The sequence below is a fragment of the Bombina bombina genome, chromosome 5 (genome assembly GCF_027579735.1).
Source record: "Bombina bombina isolate aBomBom1 chromosome 5, aBomBom1.pri, whole genome shotgun sequence".
In the NCBI taxonomy this organism is placed as follows: Eukaryota; Metazoa; Chordata; class Amphibia; order Anura; family Bombinatoridae; genus Bombina; species Bombina bombina.
The window spans coordinates 829,155,008-829,177,743 of record NC_069503.1 but is presented as its reverse complement, the minus strand read 5'-3'; the positions used below and the strand labels follow the sequence as shown (position 1 = coordinate 829,177,743).

The 22,736-nt window shown below is 38.6% G+C and overlaps 1 protein-coding gene across 1 annotated transcript in view; it reads right to left on the bottom strand.

Annotated features, from left to right (window-relative positions):
• METTL4 (methyltransferase 4, N6-adenosine) overlaps positions 1-22,736 on the bottom strand; it is a 380,380-nt gene that overhangs the window by 210,352 nt on the left and 147,292 nt on the right. Inside the window, 1 exon segment of the mRNA XM_053714956.1 lies at positions 5,011-5,377. Coding sequence (XP_053570931.1) covers positions 5,011-5,377 — 367 coding nt within the window.

Below are 22,736 nucleotides of genomic sequence, written 5' to 3'. Positions count from 1 at the left end.
ATCCTGAGGGAGGGCATGACCCTTCCCTTCAGTAATATCTGAAATGATCTCTTTCAGTGCAGGCCCGAATAAGGTCTTACCTTTGAAAGGGATGGACAAAAGCTTAGATTTAGATGACACATCAGCTGACCAGGACTTAAGCCATAACGCTCTACGCGCTAAAATGGCAAAACCTGAATTCTTTGCCGCTAACTTAGCAAGATGAAAAGCGGCATCTGTAATAAAAGAATTAGCCAACTTAAGAGCCTTAATTCTGTCCAAAATATCATCTAGTGGGGTCTCCATCTGAAGAGCCTCTTCCAGAGCCTCAAACCAAAAGGCAGCTGCAGTGGTTACAGGAACAATGCATGCTATAGGTTGAAGAAGAAAACCTTGATGAACAAAAATTTTCTTTAGGAGACCCTCTAATTTTTTATCCATAGGATCAATGAAAGCACAACTGTCTTCAATAGGTATAGTTGTACGCTTAGCCAAAGTAGAAATAGCTCCCTCCACCTTAGGGACCGTCTGCCATGAGTCCTTTATGGTGTCAGAAATAGGGAACATTTTCTTAAAAACAGGAGGGGGAGTGAACGGAATACCTGGTCTATCCCACTCCTTAGTAACAATGTCCGAAATCCTCTTAGGGACCGGAAAAACATCAGTGTAAACAGGAACCTCTAAATATTTGTCCATTTTACACAATTTCTCTGGAACTACAATAGAGTCACAATCATCCAGAGTAGCTAAAACCTCCCTGAGCAATAAGCGGAGGTGCTCTAGCTTAAATTTAAATGCCGTCATATCTGAATCTGTCTGAGGGAACTTCTTTCCTGAATCAGAAATCTCTCCCTCAGACAGCAAATCCCTCATCCCTACCTCAGAACATTGTGAGGGAATATCGGATACAGCTACTAAAGCGTCAGAAGGCTCACATTTGTTCTTAACCCAGAGCTACTGCGCTTCCCTTGCAACCCAGGCAGTTTAGATAAAACCTCTGTGAGGGTAGTATTCATAACTGAAGCCATATCTTGCAAGGTGAAAGAATTAGACACACTAGAAGTACTTGGCGTCGCTTGAGCGGGCGTTACCGGTTGTGACACTTGGGGAGAACTAGATGGCAAAACCTGACTTACTTCTGTATGAGAATCATTTAATGCCAAATTTTTATAAGTCAAAATATGCTGTTTGCAATTTATAGACATATCAGTACAAGTGGGACACATTCTAAGAGGGGATTCCACAATGGCTTCTAAACAAATTGAGCAATGAGTTTCCTCAGTGTCAGACATGTTTAACAGACTAGTAATAAAGCAAGCAAGCTTGGATAACACTTTATTTAATGAAAAAAAACCACAAATTGCAAAAATGGTACTGTGCCTTTAAGAGAAAAAAAGGGATACACAAACTGCAAAACAGGTTAAAATTGCTTCAAATTTTCCGAAATTTTAACAGTGTACCCACTAAGCCTTAGAAGGATTGCACCACAAGTAAATAAGCAATAAACCCACAAATGACAAAACCGGATTGAAATTTGTCAAAAAAACGGTTAAAACCCCTATTAGCACCTTGCCGCAGCTCTGCTGTAGCCCTAACTGCTCTTAGGAACAATAATCTGGGTTTAAAGCTTCAAATAGGTCCTCAGAAGATTCCCAGGACCACAGGAGACGTTGCTTGCTGCTTGTCTGAATTACTAAATGCAACTGAGGCGCGAAAATAGGCCCCGCACACCTCACTCGATGTTGCTGGGGCCTACACAAATCTAGCAAACTATGTTTGAAAACCATGTGTGTTATAACAACCCTAAAATAAGCCAAATGACCCCTCAAGCAAACTTTCCCATAAACATAAAAAAGTTACTCCCAGAACACACAAACGTTTGTCTCCACTTTCTAATAAACAAACTGAGTGCCCAAAAAAACTTAGCCCTTTATGCAAGCTAGTAAAGCCTCATTCATACTAGGATTATTGCTTACCCTTCCCCTAATGGGGATACTGTCAGCCTTTCTGAGTTAACACAGTCTCTGCAGAAAATATGACTGAACATACCTCATTGCTGCATAGCAAGAAACCGTTCCTCACACTGAAGTTTTCCTGTACTCCTCAGCTTCTGTGGGAACAGCAGTGGGCCTTAGTTACAAATGCTAAGATCATAATCCTCCAGGCAGAAATCTTCATCTATGAGAGTAAATAGTACAACACCGGTACCATTTAAAAATAACAAACTCTTGATTGTAGTTAAAATTAAACTAACAGCTTAACACCTCTTTCACTTTACCCTTCCTGCTTAGAGCCGGCAAAGAGAATGACTGGGGGGTGGAGTTAAGGGGGGAGCTATATAGACAGCTCTGCTGTGGTGCTCTTTTTGCCACTTCCTGTTAGGAAGGATAATATCCCACAAGTAAGGATGAATCCGTGGACTCGGTACATCATGCAAAAGAAAACTAAATTTAGGTCCGCCTAAACCTTTCTCCCAAAAACTGCTTCTGACGAAGCAAAAACGTCGAATTTGTAAAACTTTGTAAAAGTATGTAAGGAGGACCAGGTAGCTGCCTTACAAATCTGCTCCATAGAGGCCTCAATCTTGAAGGCCCAAGAAGAAGCCACAGCTCTAGTTGAATGAGCCGTGATCCTCTGAGGAGGCTTATGTCCCGCTGTCTCGTAAGCCAAGCGAATAAGCTCCTCAGCCAAAAGGACAAAGAAGTTGAAGAGGCTCTCTGCCCTTTGTTCTTTCCTGAATACACTACAAAAAGAGATGTAGACTGTCTGAAATCCTTCGTAGTCTGAAGATAAAACTTCAAGGCTCAAACTACATCCAAATTATGAAGTAACCTCTCCTTCGGAGAAGAAGGGTTAGGACACAAAGAAGGAACAACTATTTCCTGATTGATGTCATGGTTAGACACAACCTTGGGAAGAAATCCCAAACCATTGCGAAGAACAGCCTTATCAGCGTGAAAAAACAGATAAGGAGGTTTACATTGCAACAGCCAACAGGAAGATAACCTTTCAAGAAAGAATCTTAATGTCAATAGAGCGCATAGGTTGAAACGGAACCCTCTGCAACACCTTAAGAACCAAGTTCAAGCTCCACGGTGGAGCAGAATGTCTAAAGACAGGCCTGATTCTAGACAGAGCCTGAACAAAAGACTGAAAATCTGGAAGCTCTGCGAGCCTCTAGTGTAACAACACAGATAACGCTGAAACCTGTCCCTTTAAGGAACTGGTGGCAAGCCCCTTCTCCAACCCATCCTGGAGAAAGGACAGAATCCTTTCTCCACACCTTATGATAGATGCGATGATTGACCGGGTTCCTGGCCTGAACGAGAGTATCAATCACTGTCTCCTCTCAGAGAATCCTCTCTTGGCTAAGACTAAGCGTTCAATCTCCATGCAGTCAGCCTCAGAGAATCTAGATTTTGATGTTGGAAGGGGCTGTGTACTAGCAGATAGCTGCGACATGGTAACCTCCATGGCGGAGAAGATGACATCCCCACAAGATCCGCAAACCACGTTCTAATGGACTGGAGAATAATCCCACATGTAATGATCTTGTTTAACCTCACCATCTTATAAAAGAAAATGACAAACTATAAAATTGTATTAACAAATCAAATAATATAAAACAAACTTGAATTTCTTTTGATGCAAAAGTCACCCAAAATGACTATTTTAAGTAACATAATATTCCCATCAATATAGAAGAACTCTTTGTACTCACAGAAATGCACTTATACTCTTCAATCAGCTCTTAAAATTCCAAGATAGACTCTACATTAATCAGCTTTCTTTACACTCATACTCACAAAATGATTATTTTTTTAAAAATGTCAGCATTTATTTCTAGTCTTGAAAATAAATATAAAAAAAACAGCTTGACATGTTTCCACAGTGTACCTGACTTACCCAGAGGCAGGGTATAAAGTTCATGAAAAAGGCAAGGATCTTGTGGAAACATTTTAATCTGTTATTATTAGATTTATTCTCAATATTACCAACAAATGTGGACCTTTCTTAAAGGGACACTAAACCCAATTTTTTCTTTAATGGTTCAGACAGAACGTGCAATTTTAAGCAAATTTCTAATTTACTCCTACTATCAATTTTTGTAAGTTTTCTTGCTATCTTTATTTCAAAAGCAGGAATGTAAAGCTTAAAGGGACATTAAACAACAATTTTTTCTTTCATGATTCAGGTACAGAATACAGTTATAAACAACATTCCAATTTACTTCAATTATCTAATTTGCTTCATTTTTTTAGATATTCTTTGTTGAAGAAATAGCAATGCACATGGGTGAGCAAATCACACAAGGCATCTATGTGCAGCCACAAATCAGCAGCTACTGAGTCTATCTAGATATGCTTTTCAGCAAAGGATATCAAGAGAATGAAACAAATATGATTATAGAAATAAATTAGAAAGTTGTTCAAAATTGCATGTTTTTTTCTAAATCATCAAAGAAAAAAAATGGGTTTCATGTCCCTTTAAGAGCTGGCCCATTTTTTGTTCAGAACCTGTGTTATGCTTGCTTATTGGTTTGCTAAATGTAGTCACCAATAAGCAAGTGCTATCCAGGGTGCTGAACCTAAAATGGGCTGGCTCCTAAGCTTTAAAGTCCTGCTTTTTAAATAAAGATAGCAAAATAAAGATAGCAAGAGAACAAAAAAAATTAAATCAGGAGTAAATTAGAAAGTTGCTTAAAATGTCATGCTCTAAGTCATGAAAAAAAAATTGAGTTTAGTATCACATTAAATATTTTAAAACAGATAATATCACAAGTGAATTTCAGTGGTTGCAAATATTTCTACAGTGTTGACTGAATATTATTTTACAGTATCACACAACAGAATTATGTCTCTCTTTTTTTCAAGTTCTTGAGTCCATTTGTGTTATCTCAGACCTCTAACTGTTTCAAGTTGTTCTCTTTGCTTATATATGCTTTTCCACCTAGCATATTTTTTACCAATACGCTCTTTAGAAAATCTCAACTGTAACATTATATGGAAAAAATATCATGAAAGTACTTACATTGTAGAAGAGATTCCAAACAGGTTATATCTGATAAAAGAAATCTACTTTTGGATGGGACTAGATACTTCTCCCCAAGCAAATTTATGATTTGTGGCCGATCTGTATTGTTTTCTGTCATGTTGTTTAACAAGTCTGTGTCTTGAAGTGGAAGAGTCTCATTGCTAAGCAGCTGCACTGTATGTTCACTGGAAAAAGGTATATGCTTTGCCATATCACACAAGTCAGCCAAACCACAGTTATTTTTGCATTCACCAGGTATAATCTTTGCTTTTTTATCCTCACTTTCAGAGAGCTGTTGAAGAAATCCTTTCTTGAGCCCTTCTTCAATCAAAGGTTGGGACCCTTCTGAAATTAGATGACTTATCTGTAGAGTAAACAATATGAAAACCACAAATATTTATATTTCAGTTATGCATGTCACTCTCAAGGTGCCAATCTTTAAAGAAAATATAAATTGTGTTTTAAACGCAACGCAAGGTGACTTTATTTAAAAACAAAAAAAGTAACCAATGTTAATTTGTATTTCTCTAATTTAAATTTTTATCAGATCTTACTAATAAAATTCTAAAACACATGGGTTGCGCCTGCACCAATACTCTGGTGGCATAAACCTAAACACAAGAAAATAGTAATAGTGCATATTTGTTTATTTGTGAGCAGACCTTTTGCAAAGCAGTTGCAATGCATACATATAAAATAAATAACCTTACTGCCCCCCTTATTAGGTTTGTAGCACAGCACACCCACATGCAATCTTTTGTTATCGACCTCATGGGACATCTTGTCATGCAAGTTTCAATTTCATTATCACACTGTGGTTATTCTGTTAATATAAACTATATATTGTCGCCATTTCTATACACCACCCTACAGCTGAGGTGATAATATTTATTTTAATCCCCACAGCCCAAAATAAAAATGACAAATACCACCTCTACTAGAAGGTAGTACAAAGCAATAACTAACACATGAAAATTGAAATGGTCTTTTAACCCTTTAAGGACACAGCTTTCAGTTTGCTCAATTGTTTTATGACGGAAAAATTCCGTCATATGTCCTTAAGAGGTTAATATGTATGTGTGTGAGCTAATGTATACTTACATATATACATATAGATGTGTGTGCATAACCCCCACACACCCTAAAATAAATATATATTGCAAATACAAACTCTACTGAAAGGCAATTGAAAGCAATCATAACCATTATATTTAAGATTTTAACTTTTAAGTTGAGATATTTATTGCTTTAAACCATCTTTCATAAAAGGTGCTATTGGTAATTATTTTTATTTTATTGGCAATTACTTTTTCTTTACACTAGCTCTTAAATATGTTGCTAGGCAACAACATACACACTTTTCTGCAGTTCATTAGCAGAAGCCAGCAGGAATCACTGTTTTACACATGCAAAGGAATTCTCTGAGGTCATGTGACACGATGCACAAAGAAAACCTAGGTTTAAACATGACAACTCCCTATGCATCCTGAAAGCAGTGGCTTAGCAGGGAACTTCAAAGTGCTTATTTAGAGTGAAGCCTGATAAATTATTTATGTTATATACATGTTATATATTGGTTTCAGGAGGGGGGTGTCAGTTCAGGACTGGGCATTGGGCACACCATACCAGCTGGAAATCAGTACTTATCTGTTCAGGACGTCCAGGAGAATAGATTTCAGACCACGCAGCTATGATTCCAAAAGCTATTCTATTTATTACAAGTTGTTAGGCACTTTTATAGCCAGAAGTTACAGCATATAGGTTTAACAAGTGACGTATTCATAATTAGATCATTTCACATGGTATTTCTTATAAGAACAAAGAAACTCATAGAAAATATAATTGGAATAAAAGGAGTGTTAGGGAGTCATTTCTACAGAAATACCTAACTACAGATAAACAGTAACTGGGCCTCCTGGCCCAGCACAAATCACAGCCGTTTGACATCTTGTAGAGATAACAATGCATCCAAGCACATCTTCAGGGTCATTCTCAGGGCTATTATATCTATGCAAGTCTCCCTAACATCAGCATATTTCTTACTACATAATAAACCACTATAATAAAAGATTCATTACCCAAGATGGATGCCTAAGACAAAATGGCGGCGAAGAACAAGATGGCGCTAGTCATGCTAACAATAATTCTGCTCCCATTAAAGGTTTTTGTTATTTCAAGCACTGTTATGTCCCTTTAATGTAGGTCTCCTATGGAAAAGGACATCAAGCTACGTTATATATTTATATGTATTTTACTTTTTATTTCTTTCATTGCAATGTTTCATACAATACATTTTATTTTAAAAACTTTCAATCTTCAATAAAACACTTAATAATAATATTTTTTTAGAAAAAAAAAGTTAAAATAAATGTTGCCACCAGCCAGTTTTAATTAGATTAAGGCTTATCTAGACATTGTTTGACATTGTAATTAAATGGATACAAAACTCAAAAACGTTCTCTAGCGATTCACACAGAGCAGACAATTTTTAAAAAGTTTCCAATTTACTTCTATTATCAAATTTGCTTCATTCCCATGGTATTCTTTGTAGAAGAGATACCTAGCTAGGCATCTGGAGCACAAATGACAGGAAATCGTGCTTCCATCTAGTGCTCTGGCAAATGGATAACATTCTTACAAAAGTGCTCCAGACGTACATGCTCCTGAGCTTATGTCCTGCTTTTCAACAAAAGATACCAAAAGTGAAGAAAAATTGATAATAGAAGAAAGTATTTTTAAATTTGCATGTTCTATCTGAATCATAAAAAAAGTTGGAAAATTTCAGGATTTTGAAAAGTAGGGGTTTTAAAATATTGCAATCCACACGCTTATAAACTTTAAGGGGTTAATTGTTGTGTTACGGGTAGCATAACATTAAAATGAATATATTCTTTTACTTTAGGTAATAATGCATCTTTCCAGGTACGATAATATAGACTTTATTCCACTGATAATATTTTGCAAATTAATTTGCATATTGAACAGACCCAACACGATTTCATAAAATAGTTATATTCACATTAATGAGTAAGAAACACAGAAAACATAAGGTTTTAAGCTGCACATTTGACTTAGTCCTTATAAATAGCTCATCATAAATATATAATGCATGGAGCCTTTGTTAAGAGCGGTCATCAACATGGGACGTGAAAAAAAAAATACATCAAATTTAATTTCCAGCTTGCATCAATCACAATACCCAGTTCACCAAGAGATATAACAAAGTAAGAAACCTGAGGGGGTTTCAAAACAATAACAGCCAAACACTGCTGATAACGGTAGCACTTTATCACACAAGACAAAGATAGTGACTTGCCATTTCAATTTTCATTATATATGCATATACATGCAGTGTGTAAAGCTACATGAGAAGATTTTGTTTTTAATAAGTCGATGTCACAATTGTTCAGATTATATCAGAGCTTGACAAATTCCAGCCACCAGGTAGTCATGGCATCAATAAATTGTCCTGCTTAACTCCACTGTTTGCTGGAGATTTAAGGATTGGGGAAGGTTGTCTGAGTTTCAGGTGGGTCTGGATATGCAGTGCTTTCCTCTGTATCAACATCTAAATAAACAATTTTATTTTTGCAGTTTGAAAAATTATCTTAACATTTGTGTGCCTAGTGTTACCTATAATATTTACTATGACTGTTAAATGTCCAGAAGAGTCACTAAGTTTTAAATACAATATATATATATATAAAAAAAAGCTTATGGAATAAGGCTGGGATACATGTTATTGTTTTCAATATTTTATGCCAATGTTATGTTATATGTTTTCAAGTGGTTTGCATGAAGATCTGGTTGTATATACTTATTATTTTTTGGGGAAAAGACAGTAATCTGTGAGGCTTATGAAATAGCCTGGCTTTTAGTAATTATCACTTTGGAATAAAGTGCTTACACTTATGAGTGGGTTATTCCTATGATTTGGTGTGGGGAATAACTGATAAGGATTTATTGCTCAATGGTGGAACTCTTCAATTTGTCATTTTATCTACAGAATCATCTGATCCTAAGAGCTAGGAGGTCTTGCAGGAGGTCCTGGCTTGCCAGATTCAGCATCTTAAAGGACCATTCAATGCAGTAGAATTGCATAATTAACAAGTGCATAATAAAAATACAATAATTTAACACCTCTGAATTTCAAATAAACAGATTTTATTCTGACAAATGTATTTTTCATTCTATTTTCCGGCCCCAAGTATCATGTCACAGACATCAGCCAATCACAGACTAGTTTATAGTGAGCTTGTGCACATGCTCAGTAGGATCTTGTTCCCCAGAAAGTGTGTACAGTATATAAAAACTGTGCAAAATTTAATAATGGAAGTAAATTGGAAAAAGTCTTAAAACTGCAATCTCTATCTGAATGATAAGTCTATTTTGACTTGAGTGTCCCTTTAAAATCAGGTGCATTACACTTGTGAGTAACTTCCTTCTTTGATGATACCCTCTAATTGTTTTTGTTTTAACTGCACTATTCTCTTTGGTTTTAGAAGATGTTTATACTGTTGCTTAAATAGCAGCCATTCAAGTTGAGCAGCCTACACCAAAGGAATTTAATATTAGCAGACTGGACTGAACTGAATACATTCCTGAATTGTGGTGTTCTGTGTATATTATTTATTTATTATATGACATAGTTTATACTAGTGCCCCCTATTGAAGCCTTTTGAGCTTACAATTATGTGTATCTCTAATATTAAGTTTATATTTCTCCTATATTTAAAAAAAAAAAAAAAAAGATTCCAAATTAGGGTTTCCTCTTAAAGGGATAGTAAACTATTTGTTTTTCACATTACGATGTGATATGTGCACAAATAAATAGGGTATTCTCTGCCTCACCTTTCATTCAATCAATTTTTAAGTAACATTGTACACTAGATTTTTCTTTGCATAAATATTTTGTAGATGATTCATGTATATAGCCCATCTGGGTTTTTTGTAACAATGTATAGTTTTGCTTATTTTTTAATAACATTTTGATGATTTTCAGACTCATAACCAAGCCCCAAAGTGGTACACGTGCAAACTCCTGTTTGTGTTAACTGTACAGGGAGTGCAGAATTATTAGGCAAGTTGTATTTTTGAGGATTAATTTTATTATTGAACAACAACCATGTTCTCAATGAACCCAAAAAACTCATTAATATCAAAGCTGAATAGTTTTGGAAGTAGTTTTTAGTTTGTTTTTAGTTATAGCTATTTTAGGGGGATATCTGTGTGTGCAGGTGACTATTACTGTGCATAATTATTAGGCAACTTAACAAAAAACAAATATATACCCATTTCAATTATTTATTTTTACCAGTGAAACCAATATAACATCTCAACATTCACAAATATACATTTCTGACATTCAAAAACAAATCAGTGACAATATAGCCACCTTTCTTTGCAAGTACACTCAAAAGCCTGCCATCCATGGATTCTGTCAGTGTTTTGATCTGTTCACCATCAACATTGCGTGCAGCAGCAACCACAGCCTCCCAGACACTGTTCAGAGAGGTGTACTGTTTTCCCTCCTTGTAAATCTCACATTTGATGATGGACCACAGGTTCTCAATGGGGTTCAGATCAGGTGAACAAGGAGGCCATGTCATTAGATTTTCTTCTTTTATACCCTTTCTTGCCAGCCACGCTGTGGAGTACTTGGACGCGTGTGATGGAGCATTGTCCTGCATGAAAATCATGTTTTTCTTGAAGGATGCAGACTTCTTCCTGTACCACTGCTTGAAGAAGGTGTCTTCCAGAAACTGGCAGTAGGACTGGGAGTTGAGCTTGACTCCATCCTCAACCCGAAAAGGCCCCACAAGCTCATCTTTGATGATACCAGCCCAAACCAGTACTCCACCTCCACCTTGCTGGTGTCTGAGTCGGACTGGAGCTCTCTGCCCTTTACCAATCCAGCCACGGGCCCATCCATCTGGCCCATCAAGACTCACTCTCATTTCATCAGTCCATAAAACCTTAGAAAAATCAGTCTTGAGATATTTCTTGGCCCAGTCTTGACGTTACAGCTTGTGTGTCTTGTTCAGTGGTGGTCGTCTTTCAGCCTTTCTTACCTTGGCCATGTCTCTGAGTATTGCACACCTTGTGCTTTTGGGCACTCCAGTGATGTTGCAGCTCTGAAATATGGCCAAACTGGTGGCAAGTGGCATCTTGGCAGCTGCACGCTTGACTTTTCTCAGTTCATGGGCAGTTATTTTGCGCCTTGGTTTTTCCACACGCTTCTTGCGACCCTGTTGACTATTTTGAATGAAACACTTGATTGTTCGATGATCACGCTTTAGAAGCTTTGCAATTTTAAGAGTGCTGCATCCCTCTGCAAGATATCTCACTATTTTTGACTTTTCTGAGCCTGTCAAGTCCTTCTTTGGACCCATTTTGCCAAAGGAAAGGAAGTTGCCTAATAATTATGCACACCTGATATAGGGTGTTGATGTCATTAGACCACACCCCTTCTCATTACAGAGATGCACATCACCTAATATGCTTAATTGGTAGTAGGCTTTCGAGCCTATACAGCTTGGAGTAAGACAACATGCATAAAGAGGATGATATGGTCAAAAACATAATTTATGCTTACCTGATAAATTTATTTCTCTTGTAGTGTGTTCAGTCCACGGGTCATCCATTACTTATGGGATATATTCTCCTTCCCAACAGGAAGTTGCAAGAGGATCACCCAAGCAGAGCTGCTATATAGCTCCTCCCCTCACATGTCATATCCAGTCATTCGACCGAAACAAACGAGAAAGGAGAAACTATAGGGTGCAGTGGTGACTGGAGTTATAATTTAAAATTTAGAACCTGCCTCAAAAAAGACAAGGCGGGCCGTGGACTGAACACACTACAAGAGAAATAAATTTATCAGGTAAGCATAAATTATGTTTTCTCTTGTTAAGTGTGTTCAGTCCACGGGTCATCCATTACTTATGGGATACCAATACCAAAGCTAAAGTACACGGATGATGGGAGGGACAAGGCAGGAACATTTAACAGAAGGAACCACTGCCTGTAGAACCTTTCTCCAAAAACCAGCCTCCGAAGAAGCAAAAGTGTCAAATTTGTAAAATTTGGAAAAAGTATGAAGTGAAGACCAAGTTGCAGCCTTGCAAATCTGTTCAACAGAGGCCTCATTCTTAAAGGCCCAGGTGGAAGCCACAGCTCTAGTGGAATGAGCTGTAATTCTTTCAGGAGGCTGCTGTCCAGCAGTCTCATAAGCTAAACGAATTATGCTACGAAGCCAAAAAGAGAGAGAGGTAGCCGAAGCCTTTTGATCTCTCCTCTGTCCAGAGTAAACGACAAACAGAGAAGAAGTTTGCCGAAAATCTTTAGTTGCCTGTAAGTAGAACTTCAGGGCACGGACAATGTCTAGATTATGCAAAAGACGTTCCTTCTTTGAAGAAGGATTAGGACATAATGATGGAACAACAATCTCTTGATTGATATTCCTGTTAGAAACAACCTTAGGTAAAAAACCAGGTTTAGTACGAAGGACTACCTTGTCTGAATGAAAGATCAGATAAGGGGAATCGCAATGTAAGGCAGATAACTCAGAGACTCTTCGAGCCAAGGAAATAGCCATCAAAAACAGAACTTTCCAAGATAAAAGTTTAATATCAATGGAATGAAGGGGTTCAAACGGAACACCCTGAAGAACTTTAAGAACCAAGTTTAAGCTCCAAGGAGGAGCAACAGTTTTAAACACAGGCTTAATTCTAGTCAAAGCCTGAAGAAAGGCCTGGACGTCTGGATTCTCTGCCAGACGCTTGTGTAAAAGAATAGACAGAGCAGAAATCTGTCCCTTTAGTGAACTAGCGGATAAGCCCTTTTCTAAACCCTCTTGTAGAAAGGACAATATCCTAGGAATCCTAACCCTACTCCATGAGTAACTCTTGGATTCACACCAATATAAATATTTACGCCATATTTTATGGTAAATTTTTCTGGTAACAGGTTTCCGAGCCTGTATTAATGTATCAATAACCGAATCCGAAAACCCACGCTTTGATAGAATCAAGCGTTCAATTTCCAAGCAGTCAGCCTCAGAGAAATTAGGTTTGGATGGTTGAAAGGACCCTGAATTAGAAGGTCCTGCCTCAGGGGTAGAGACCATGGTGGAAAGGACGACATGTCCACTAGGTCTGCATACCAGGTCCTGCGTGGCCACGCAGGCGCTATCAGAATCACAGATGCTCTCTCCTGTTTGATCCTGGCAATCAGTCGAGGTAGCAACGGAAAAGGTGGAAACACATAAGCTATGTTGAAAACCCAAGGGGCTGCTAGTGCATCTACCAGCACCGCACCCGGGTCCCTGGACCTGGATCCGTAACAAGGAAGCTTGGCGTTCTGGCGAGATGCCATGAGATCCAGATCCGGTTTGCCCCAACAATGAATCAGTTGAGCAAATACCTCCGGGTGAAGTTCCCACTCCCCCGGATGAAAAGTCTGGCGACTTAGAAAATCCGCCTCCCAGTTCTCCACGCCTGGGATGTAGATCGCTGACAGGTGGCAAGAGTGAGACTCTGCCCAGCGAATTATCTTCGAGACTTCCAACATCGCTAGGGAACTCCTGGTTCCCCCTTGATGATTGATCTAAGCCACAGTCGTGATGTTGTCCGACTGAAATCTGATGAACCTCAGTGTTGCTAACTGAGGCCAAGCTAGAAGAGCATTGAATATTGCTCTTAATTCTAGAATGTTTATCGGGAGGAGTTTCTCCTCCTGAGTCCACGATCCCTGAGCCTTCAGGGAGTTCCAGACTGCTCCCCAGCCTAGTAGGCTGGCACCTGTTGTTACAATCGTCCAATCTGGTCTGCGAAAAGTCATTCCTTTGGACAGATGAACCCGTGATAACCACCAGAGAAGAGAATCTCTGGTCTTATGGTCCAGATTTAGCAAAGGGGACAGATCTGAGTAATCCCCGATCCATTGACTTAGCATGCATAGTTGCAGCGGTCTGAGATGTAGGCGCGCAAATGGCACTATGTCCATTGCCGCGACCATTAAGCCGATTACTTCCATGCACTGAGCTACTGATGGGCTTGGAATGGAGTGAAGGACACGGCAAGCATTGAGAATCTTTGATAACCTGGACTCAGTCAGGTAAATCTTCATCTCTACAGAATCTATAAGAGTCCCTAGAAAAGGGACCCTTGTGAGTGGTAACAGAGAACTCTTTTCCACGTTCACTTTCCACCCATGCGACCTCAGAAATGCTAGAACTATCTCTGTATGAGACTTTGCATTTTGAAAACTTGACGCTTGTATCAGAATGTCGTCTAGGTACGGAGCCACCGCTATGCCTCGTGGTGTTAGTACCGCCAGAAGTGAGCCCAGAACCTTTGTAAAAATTCTCGGTGCCGTAGCTAACCCGAAGGGAAGAGCTACAAACTGGTAATGCCTGTCTAAAAAGGCAAACCTTAGGTACCGATAATGATCTTTGTGAATCGGTATGTGAAGGTAGGCATCCATTAAGTCCACTGTGGTCATATATTGACCCTCTTGGATCATGGGTAGGATGGTCCGAATGGTTTCCATCTTGAACGATGGAACCCTTAGGAATTTGTTTAAGATCTTTAAGTCTAAGATTGGTCTGAAGGTTCCCTCTTTTTTGGGAACCACAAACAGATTTGAATAAAACCCTTGCCCCTGTTCCGTTCGCGGAACTGGGTGGATCACTCCCATCACTAAGAGGTCTTGTACACATTGTAGAAATGCCTCTTTCTTTACTAGGTTTGTTGATAACCTTGACAGATGGAACCTCCCTTGTGGAGGAGAAGTTTTGAAATCCAGAAGGTATCCCTGAGATATAATCTCCAACGTCCAGGGATCCTGTACATCTGTTGCCCAAGCCTGGGCGAAGAGAGAAAGTCTGCCCCCCACTAGATCCGTCTCCGGAAAGGGGGCCCTGTCTTCATGCTGTCTTAGGGGCGGAAGTAGGCTTTCTGGCCTGCTTGCCCTTGTTCCATGACTAGTTGCCTTTCCAACCCTGTCTGTAACGAGCAGTAGTTCCTTCCTGTTTTGGAGCGGAGGAAGTTGATGCTGCTCCTGCCTTGAAATTACGAAAGGCACGAAAATTAGACTGTTTGGCCTTTGATTTGGCCCTGTCCTGAGGAAGGGTGTGGCCCTTACCTCCAGTAATGTCAGCAATAATTTCCTTCAAACCGGGCCCGAATAAGGTCTGCCCTTTGAAAGGAATGTTCAGTATGCTGACCAGGATTTAAGCCATAGCGCTCTGCGCGCCTGTATGGCGAATCCGGAATTCTTAGCCGTAAGTTTGGTTAAATGCACTACGGCATCCGAAACAAACGCATTAGCCAGCTTAAGGGTTCTAAGCTTGCTCAAAGACTCATCCAATGGTGCTGTGCGAATCGCCTCTTCCAGAGACTCAAACCAGAATGCCGCTGCAGCAGTGACAGGCGCAATGCATGCAAGAGGCTGTAATATAAAACCTTGTTGAACAAACATTTTCTTAAAGTAACCCTCTAATTTTTTATCCATTGGATCTGAGAAAGCACAGCTATCCTCCACCGGGATAGTGGTACGCTTGGCTAAAGTAGAATCTGCTCCCTCCACCTTAGGGACCGTCTGCCATAAGTCTCGTGTGGTGGCGTCTATAGGGAACATTTTTCTAAATATCGGAGGAGGGGAAAAAGGCACACCGGGTCTATCCCACTCCTTGCTAATAATCTCTGTAAGCCTCTTTGGTATAGGAAAAACGTCAGTACACACCGGTACCGCATAGTATTTATCCAGCCTACATAATTTCTCTGGGATTGCCACCGTGTCACAATCATTCAGAGCCGCTAACACCTCCCCTAGCAACACGCGGAGGTTCTCAAGCTTAAATTTAAAATTTCTGAATCCGGTCTCCCCGAATCAGAACCGTCACCCACAGAATGAAGCTCTCCGTCCTCATGTTCTGCAAATTGTGACGCAGTATCAGACATGGCTCTCGTGTCATCGGCGCGCTCTGTCCTTAACCCAGAGCTGTCGCGCTTGCCTCTTAACTCGGGCATATTGTATAATACTTCTTTCATAACATTAGCCATATCATGTAAAGTGATTTGTAAGGGCCTTGATGTACTTGGCGCCTCAATCTCACGCACCTCCCGAGCGGGAGACGAAGGTACTGACACGTGAGGAGAGTTAGACGGCATAACTTCCCCCTCGTTGTCTGGTGATAATTTCTTTATCGGTACAGATTGACTTTTATTCAAAGTAATATCAATACAATTGGTACACATATTTCTATTGGGCTCCACATCGGCTTTTAAACATAATGAACAAGCAGATTCCTCTGTATCAGACATGTTTAAACAGACTAGCAATGAAGCTAGCAAGCTTGGAAATTACTTTCAATAAGTTTACAAGCAATATAAAAAACGCTGCAGCGCTTTTTTAAAAACACAGTTGAATAACAAAGAACTAATTTAGTTATAGTCAACAATTCTTTAAATGTATTAATTAGCAGAGGATTGCACCCATTAGCAAAAGGATGATTAACCCCTCAGTACCCAAAAAAACGGATATCAAATTAAGATTTAACGTTTTTATCACAGTCAAACACACTGTCACAGGTCTGCTGTGACTGATTACCTCCCTCAAAAACGAATTTTGAAGACCCCTGAGCTCTCGAGACGTCCTGGATCAAGGAGGAAGAAGCAGGAAGACTGTGCTAGAATTTTAACTGCGCAACAAGGCGCTAAAAAAAGGCCCCTCCCACTCATTTACAACAGTGGGAGACCTGATATAACGGTTTCTATGCAGAAATATACGTTAGCCATGTGGAAAAAAGAAAAAATTCATGCCCAAAAGGATTTATCACCAAAGTACCTCACAAAACGAATAACATGCCAGTAAACGTTTTAAAAACAAACTTCTTTTAATGTCATGCAAAGTTATCACTAAGCCTGCTACCAGTCGCTTCCACTGCAGATAAGGCTTAAGCATTATTTCAGTATTAACAGTATTTTCTCAGTCAAATTCTAGTCCCTAGAAAATAACTCTACTGTGCATACATTTATCAGCCTGATACCAGTCACTACTACTGTATTTAAGGCTGTACTTACATCATAAGGGTAACAGCAGTGTTTTCTTAGTCAATTCCATTCCCAGAAAATATTGTACTGCACATACCTCATTTGCGGGGGACCCCGCATGCTATTCCCATGTTCCGAAGTTACCCCACTCCTCAGAATGTCAAGAACAGCCAGTGGATCTTAGTTACGCCTGCTAAGATCATAGAAAATGCAGGCAGTTTCTTCTTCCAAATACTGCCTGAAATAGAAAAACAGCACACTCCGGTGCCATTTAAAATAAACTTTTGATTGAAGAATAATTAAGTAAAAACTCCAACTCCTCTCGCGACCTCCTTCTTTGTTGAGGGTTGCAAGAGAATGACTGGATATGACATGTGAGGGGAGGAGCTATATAGCAGCTCTGCTTGGGTGATCCTCTTGCAACTTCCTGTTGGGAAGGAGAATATATCCCATAAGTAATGGATGACCCGTGGACTGAACACACTTAACAAGAGAAATACTCATTTGCCTAATAATTCTGCACTCCCTGTATGTTCATATGCAGGAGGGGGAAGTGTCTGTACTTCTTGCTTTCTTAGCCTCTTTCAGTGGGTGTCCCTGCCTAACCTCATTAACAGTGCTAAACTGGGAGCTTCTAAGTTTTTAAAAGGTTTTATACTGGATTTTTAGATCAGTATCTGTGCATATTCTTCTTTAGAGTAGTGACATAAAACTCATATGCTAAATCACTTGAAAGTGATGCAGTATAACTGTAAAAATCTGAAAGGAAATATCACCTGATCAGCTCTATGTAAAAAAGGAAGATATTCTACATCACAATTTCCTCATCTCACCAAAGTAATTATTCTGTAAAAAGTTATCTTTCAGTTACTGCCCAGCTGCAGATTTAAGAAAAAAAGAAGGAAGAAATGAACAGCAGCATCAGGAGTGCTGAGGTCATGAACTCTTTTACTGTGATCTCATGAGATTTCACTTAAAGTGAATGTAAAGTTTCATGAAGTATTGCCCGTTTTTTAAAAATACTATTAAAAACAGGGGCACTTTCATTGATAAAACTTTACATTGCACCATATTTGTAGAAATACTTAACACTTCGTCTTTTAAGCCGGATCGCTGATGATGTCACTTCCCCCGCCCATCGCAAGCCTCTTCCTACATCAGAAATGACAATTCCGGCTTTCCTCCAATCACGGCGTTGCTTTAGGCAATGCTTCCCTGTTTTTTAAAAACCGGGCACTACTTGATGAAACTTTACATTCACTTTACCTCTCATGAGATTTCACAGTAAACTTCCTTAAACTGAATAGGGAAATAAGATGAGTGTGCACGAGACTTACTCCCTTGCCTGTCCCGGGACAGGCATATTGATTGGCTGCTTAAAGTCCTTTACAATGGGTTGTGAATACTTAGGACATTTTGAGGTAAAATATTGTTTTTTTTTTTACATAGAGATGTTTAGGTGATATTTTCTAGTCAGCTTTTTACAGCTATGTTGCATCACTTTCAAGTGTTTAAAGTGAATGTAAATTTTGATGCTAAAGTGCCCGGTTTTTAAAAGTTCTATTAAAAACAGTGGCATTTTAATTCATCAAAATTTACATTTCACTCGTGTTGTGAAAAAATACTTGACAGCTGCTCCAGCTTCCTCCGCCCGTCACAAAGCCTCTTCTTGGGTCTAAAATGAGGAACCCGGCTTCCTCCAATCACGGCGTTGAATCAGACACTGATTCCCCGGGGGGAGCCGTGATTAGAGGATGACAGATCCATCATTTCTGACGTCAAAAATGGCTTGTGACGACGGTGGGAAGCCGGAGCGGCTGTCAAGTTTAAAAGGTAAGTATTTTTTCACGAGTGAAATGTAAATTTTGATGAATTAAAGTGCCCCTGTTTTTAATCAAATTTTTAAAAACCGGGCACTTTTGCATCAAAACTTACATTCACTTTAAACATTTGGGTATCATGGCCCTTTAAATCTGCATCACAAGTTTGTTTACAAATCACAAGTCAATCATTAGTGAAGCTCAGTATTCACGAATTAATTCACTTAAGTCCTGCACTGGATAAACATTTATCTTAAAGGGACAGTCTATTTTAAAAATGTTATTGTTTAAAAAGATAAGAGAATTCCTTTATTACCCATACCCCAGTTTTTCATAACCAACACTGTTATATTAATACACTTTTTACCTCTGTGATTACCTTGTATCTAAGTCTCAGCAGACTGCCCCCTCATTTCAGTTGTTTTGACAGATTTGCATTGTAGCCAATTAGTGCTGACTCAAAGATTACTCCATGGAAGCACAATGTTATTGATATGGAACACACAAACTAGCTGTGAAAAACTGTCAAAATGCACTGAGATAAGAGGTGGCCTTCAAGGGCTTAGAAATTAGCATATAAGCCTACCTAGGTTTAGCTTTCAACAAAGAACACCAAGGTAACAAAGCAAATTTGATGATGAAAGTAAATTTGAATGTTGTTTAAAATTGAATACTCTATCTGAATTATGAAAGTTTAATTTTGACTTGACTGTCCCTTTAAAGTGAAATAAAACAAAAAAAAATTCATGATTCAGAAAGAGCATGTAATTTTAAACAACTTCCCAATCTACTTCAATTATCACATTTTCTTTGTTCTTTTGGTATTCCTTGTTGAAAAGCAGGAACATAAGCTCAGGTGTGTCTGCAGCACTTCAGAAAGAATGTTATACATTTGCAAGACCAGTAGATAGTAACACATTTTACTGCTATGTAGTGCTCCACACATGTGCAATCTAGCTACTTAGGTATCACTTCAACATGAGAACAAAGCAAATTTGATAACAGAAGTACATGGGAAACTTTTTTTTCAAAGTGGTATGCTCTGCCTGAATCACAAAAGATAAAATGTGGGTTTCATGTCACTTTAACATCCAAGTAAGTTTTAAAAATCCTGACATTCAGAAATTGGATATTTTTTTTTTTTAACAGTCATAACATTTCTGATTTTGTAATTTTAATGTTATATTCTGCCCACTCCCAATATAATTTAACAGTATACCTGTAGGACAGTTCTTCAAGATATTTACTAACAATAAGAAATTGTCTGTATATAAAGCAATTTGTATTTTTAATTTTTATTTATAGAAATATATGTTTAATTTTATAGCCAGAGGTACTAATGTCAGGTTAAAAAGTAAAGGAGATATAGGGCATTCTTGTCAGGTGCCTCTATTTATTTGACTACTGAGGAAAGTATGTTATTTACTAACATATATGCATTAAAGGTAGAATATTTTTTTAAATAAATTCAAGAGCCTAACTTGAAAAATGTTTTTTTTTCAAGGGTGTTAAGCCATTGGTTTTTACTATCAAGTGCCCTTTCTACAAGATATGAGAAAGGCCTTTAGATTTATTAAAGGGACAGTAAACCCCAAACATTTATTTCATGGTTTGGATAGAATATGCAGTTTTAAACACATTTTAAATTGACTTCTTTTGTCAAATTTGCATTGTCTTGTTATCCTTTGCTGAAATAACAGCATTACACTAATAGCAGCTAGCTGAACACATCTACGTGAACACATCTACGCCTAGATTTAGAGTTCTGTGTTAGCAGTCAAAACCAGCGTTAGGGGGTCCTAACGCTGGTTTTGGGCTACCGCTGGTATTTAGAGTCAATCAGGAAAGGGTCTAACGCTCACTTTGCAGCCGCAACTTTTCCATACCGCAGATCCCCTTACGCCAATTGCGTAGCCTATCTTTTCAGCCCCCGCTTGGATCAAGACTTCAGCCGGATGATGGACCTCTTCAGCCCGATGATGGACCTCTTCAGCCCCCGCTTGGGCTTGGATGAAGACTTCGGAGCCTCTTCTGGACGGATCGGTGATACCCGGCGTGGTGAAGATAAGGTAGGGAGATCTTCAAGGGCTTAGTGTTAGGTTTATTTAAGCGGGGTTTGGGTTAGATTAGGGGTATGTGGGTGGTGGGTTGTAATGTTGGGGGGGTATTGTATGTTTTTTTTTTACAGGCAAAAGAGCAGAATTCTTTGGGGCATGCCCCGCAAAAGGCCCTTTTAAGGGCTGGTAAGGTAAAAGAGCTTTTCAATTTTTATTTTAGAATAGGGTAGGGCATTTTTTTATTTTGGGGGGCTTTGTTATTTTATTTGGGGGCTTAGAGTGTAATTAGCTTAAAATTGTTGTAATATTTTTATAATGTTTGTAAATTATTTTTTTATTTTTGTAACAGTTCTTTTTTTATTTTTGTACTTTAGTTAGTTTATTTAATTGTATTTATTTGTAGGTATTTGTATGTAATTTATTGATAGTGTAGTGTTAGGTTTAATTGTAGATAATTGTAGGTATTTTATTTAATTAATTTATTGATAGTGTAGTGTTAGGTGTATTTGTAACTTAGGTTAGGATTTATTTTACAGGTAATTTTGTAATTATTTTAACTAGGTAGCTATTAAATCGTTCTTAACTATTTAATAGCTATTGTACCTAGTTAAAATAAATACAAAGTTGCCTGTAAAATAAATATTAATCCTAAAATAGCTACAATATAATTATAATTTATATTGTAGCTATATTAGGGTTTATTTTACAGGTAAGTATTTAGCTTTAAATAGGATTAATTTATTTAATAAGATTTATTTTATTTCGTTAGATTTAAATTATATTTAACTTAAGGGGGTGTTAGTGTTAGGGTTAGACTTAGCTTTAGGGGTTAATACATTTATTATAGTAGCAGTGAGGTCCGGTCGGCAGATTAGGGGTTAATAATTGTAGGTAGGTGGCGGCGACGTTGGGGGGGGGCAGATTAGGGGTTAATAAATATAATATAGGGGTCGGCGGTGTTAGGGGCAGCAGATTAGGGGTACATATGGATAACGTAGGTTGCGGCGGTGTATGGAGCGGCAGATAAGGGGTTAATAATAAAATGCAGGGGTCAGCGATAGCGGGGGCAGCAGATTAGGGGTTAATACGTGTAAGGTTAGGGGTGTTTAGACTCGGGGTACATGTTAGGGTGTTAGATGCAGACTTAGGAAGTGTTTCCCCATAGGAAACAATGGGGCTGCGTTAGGAGCTGAACGCTGCTTTTTTGCAGGTGTTAGGTTTTTTTCAGCTCAAATGGCCCCATTGTTTCCTATGGGGGAATAGTGCACGAGCACGTTTTTGAAGCTGGCCGTGTCCGTAAGCACCGCTGGTATTTAGAGTTGCAGTGGCGGTAAATTATGCTCTACGCTCCCTTTTTGGAGCCTAACACAGCCCTTCTGTGAACTCTAAATACCAGCGGTATTTAAAAGATGCGGGGGGAAAAAAAGCATGCGTAGCTAACGCACCCCTTTGGCCGCAGAACTCTAAATCTAGCGGCTAGTTTGCTAATCACAAGGGACAATTGTGTACAGGCACCAATCAGCAGCTAGCTCCTACTAGAGTAAGATACTGTATGTGCATATTCTTTTCCAACAAGGAATACAAAGAGAACGAAAAATATTTAAAAATAGAAGTTTATTTAAAAGTGTCTTAAAATTACATGCTCTATCAGAATCATGCAAGTTTAGTTTTGACTTTACTATTCCTTTAATATTTTTCTCTCTTTTTTTCTTGCTGTTTGAAATACTTTCTATAAATAAGATTGAGACCTACTGCTAAACTATTTGACAAGGGGAAATTAAAACCTAATT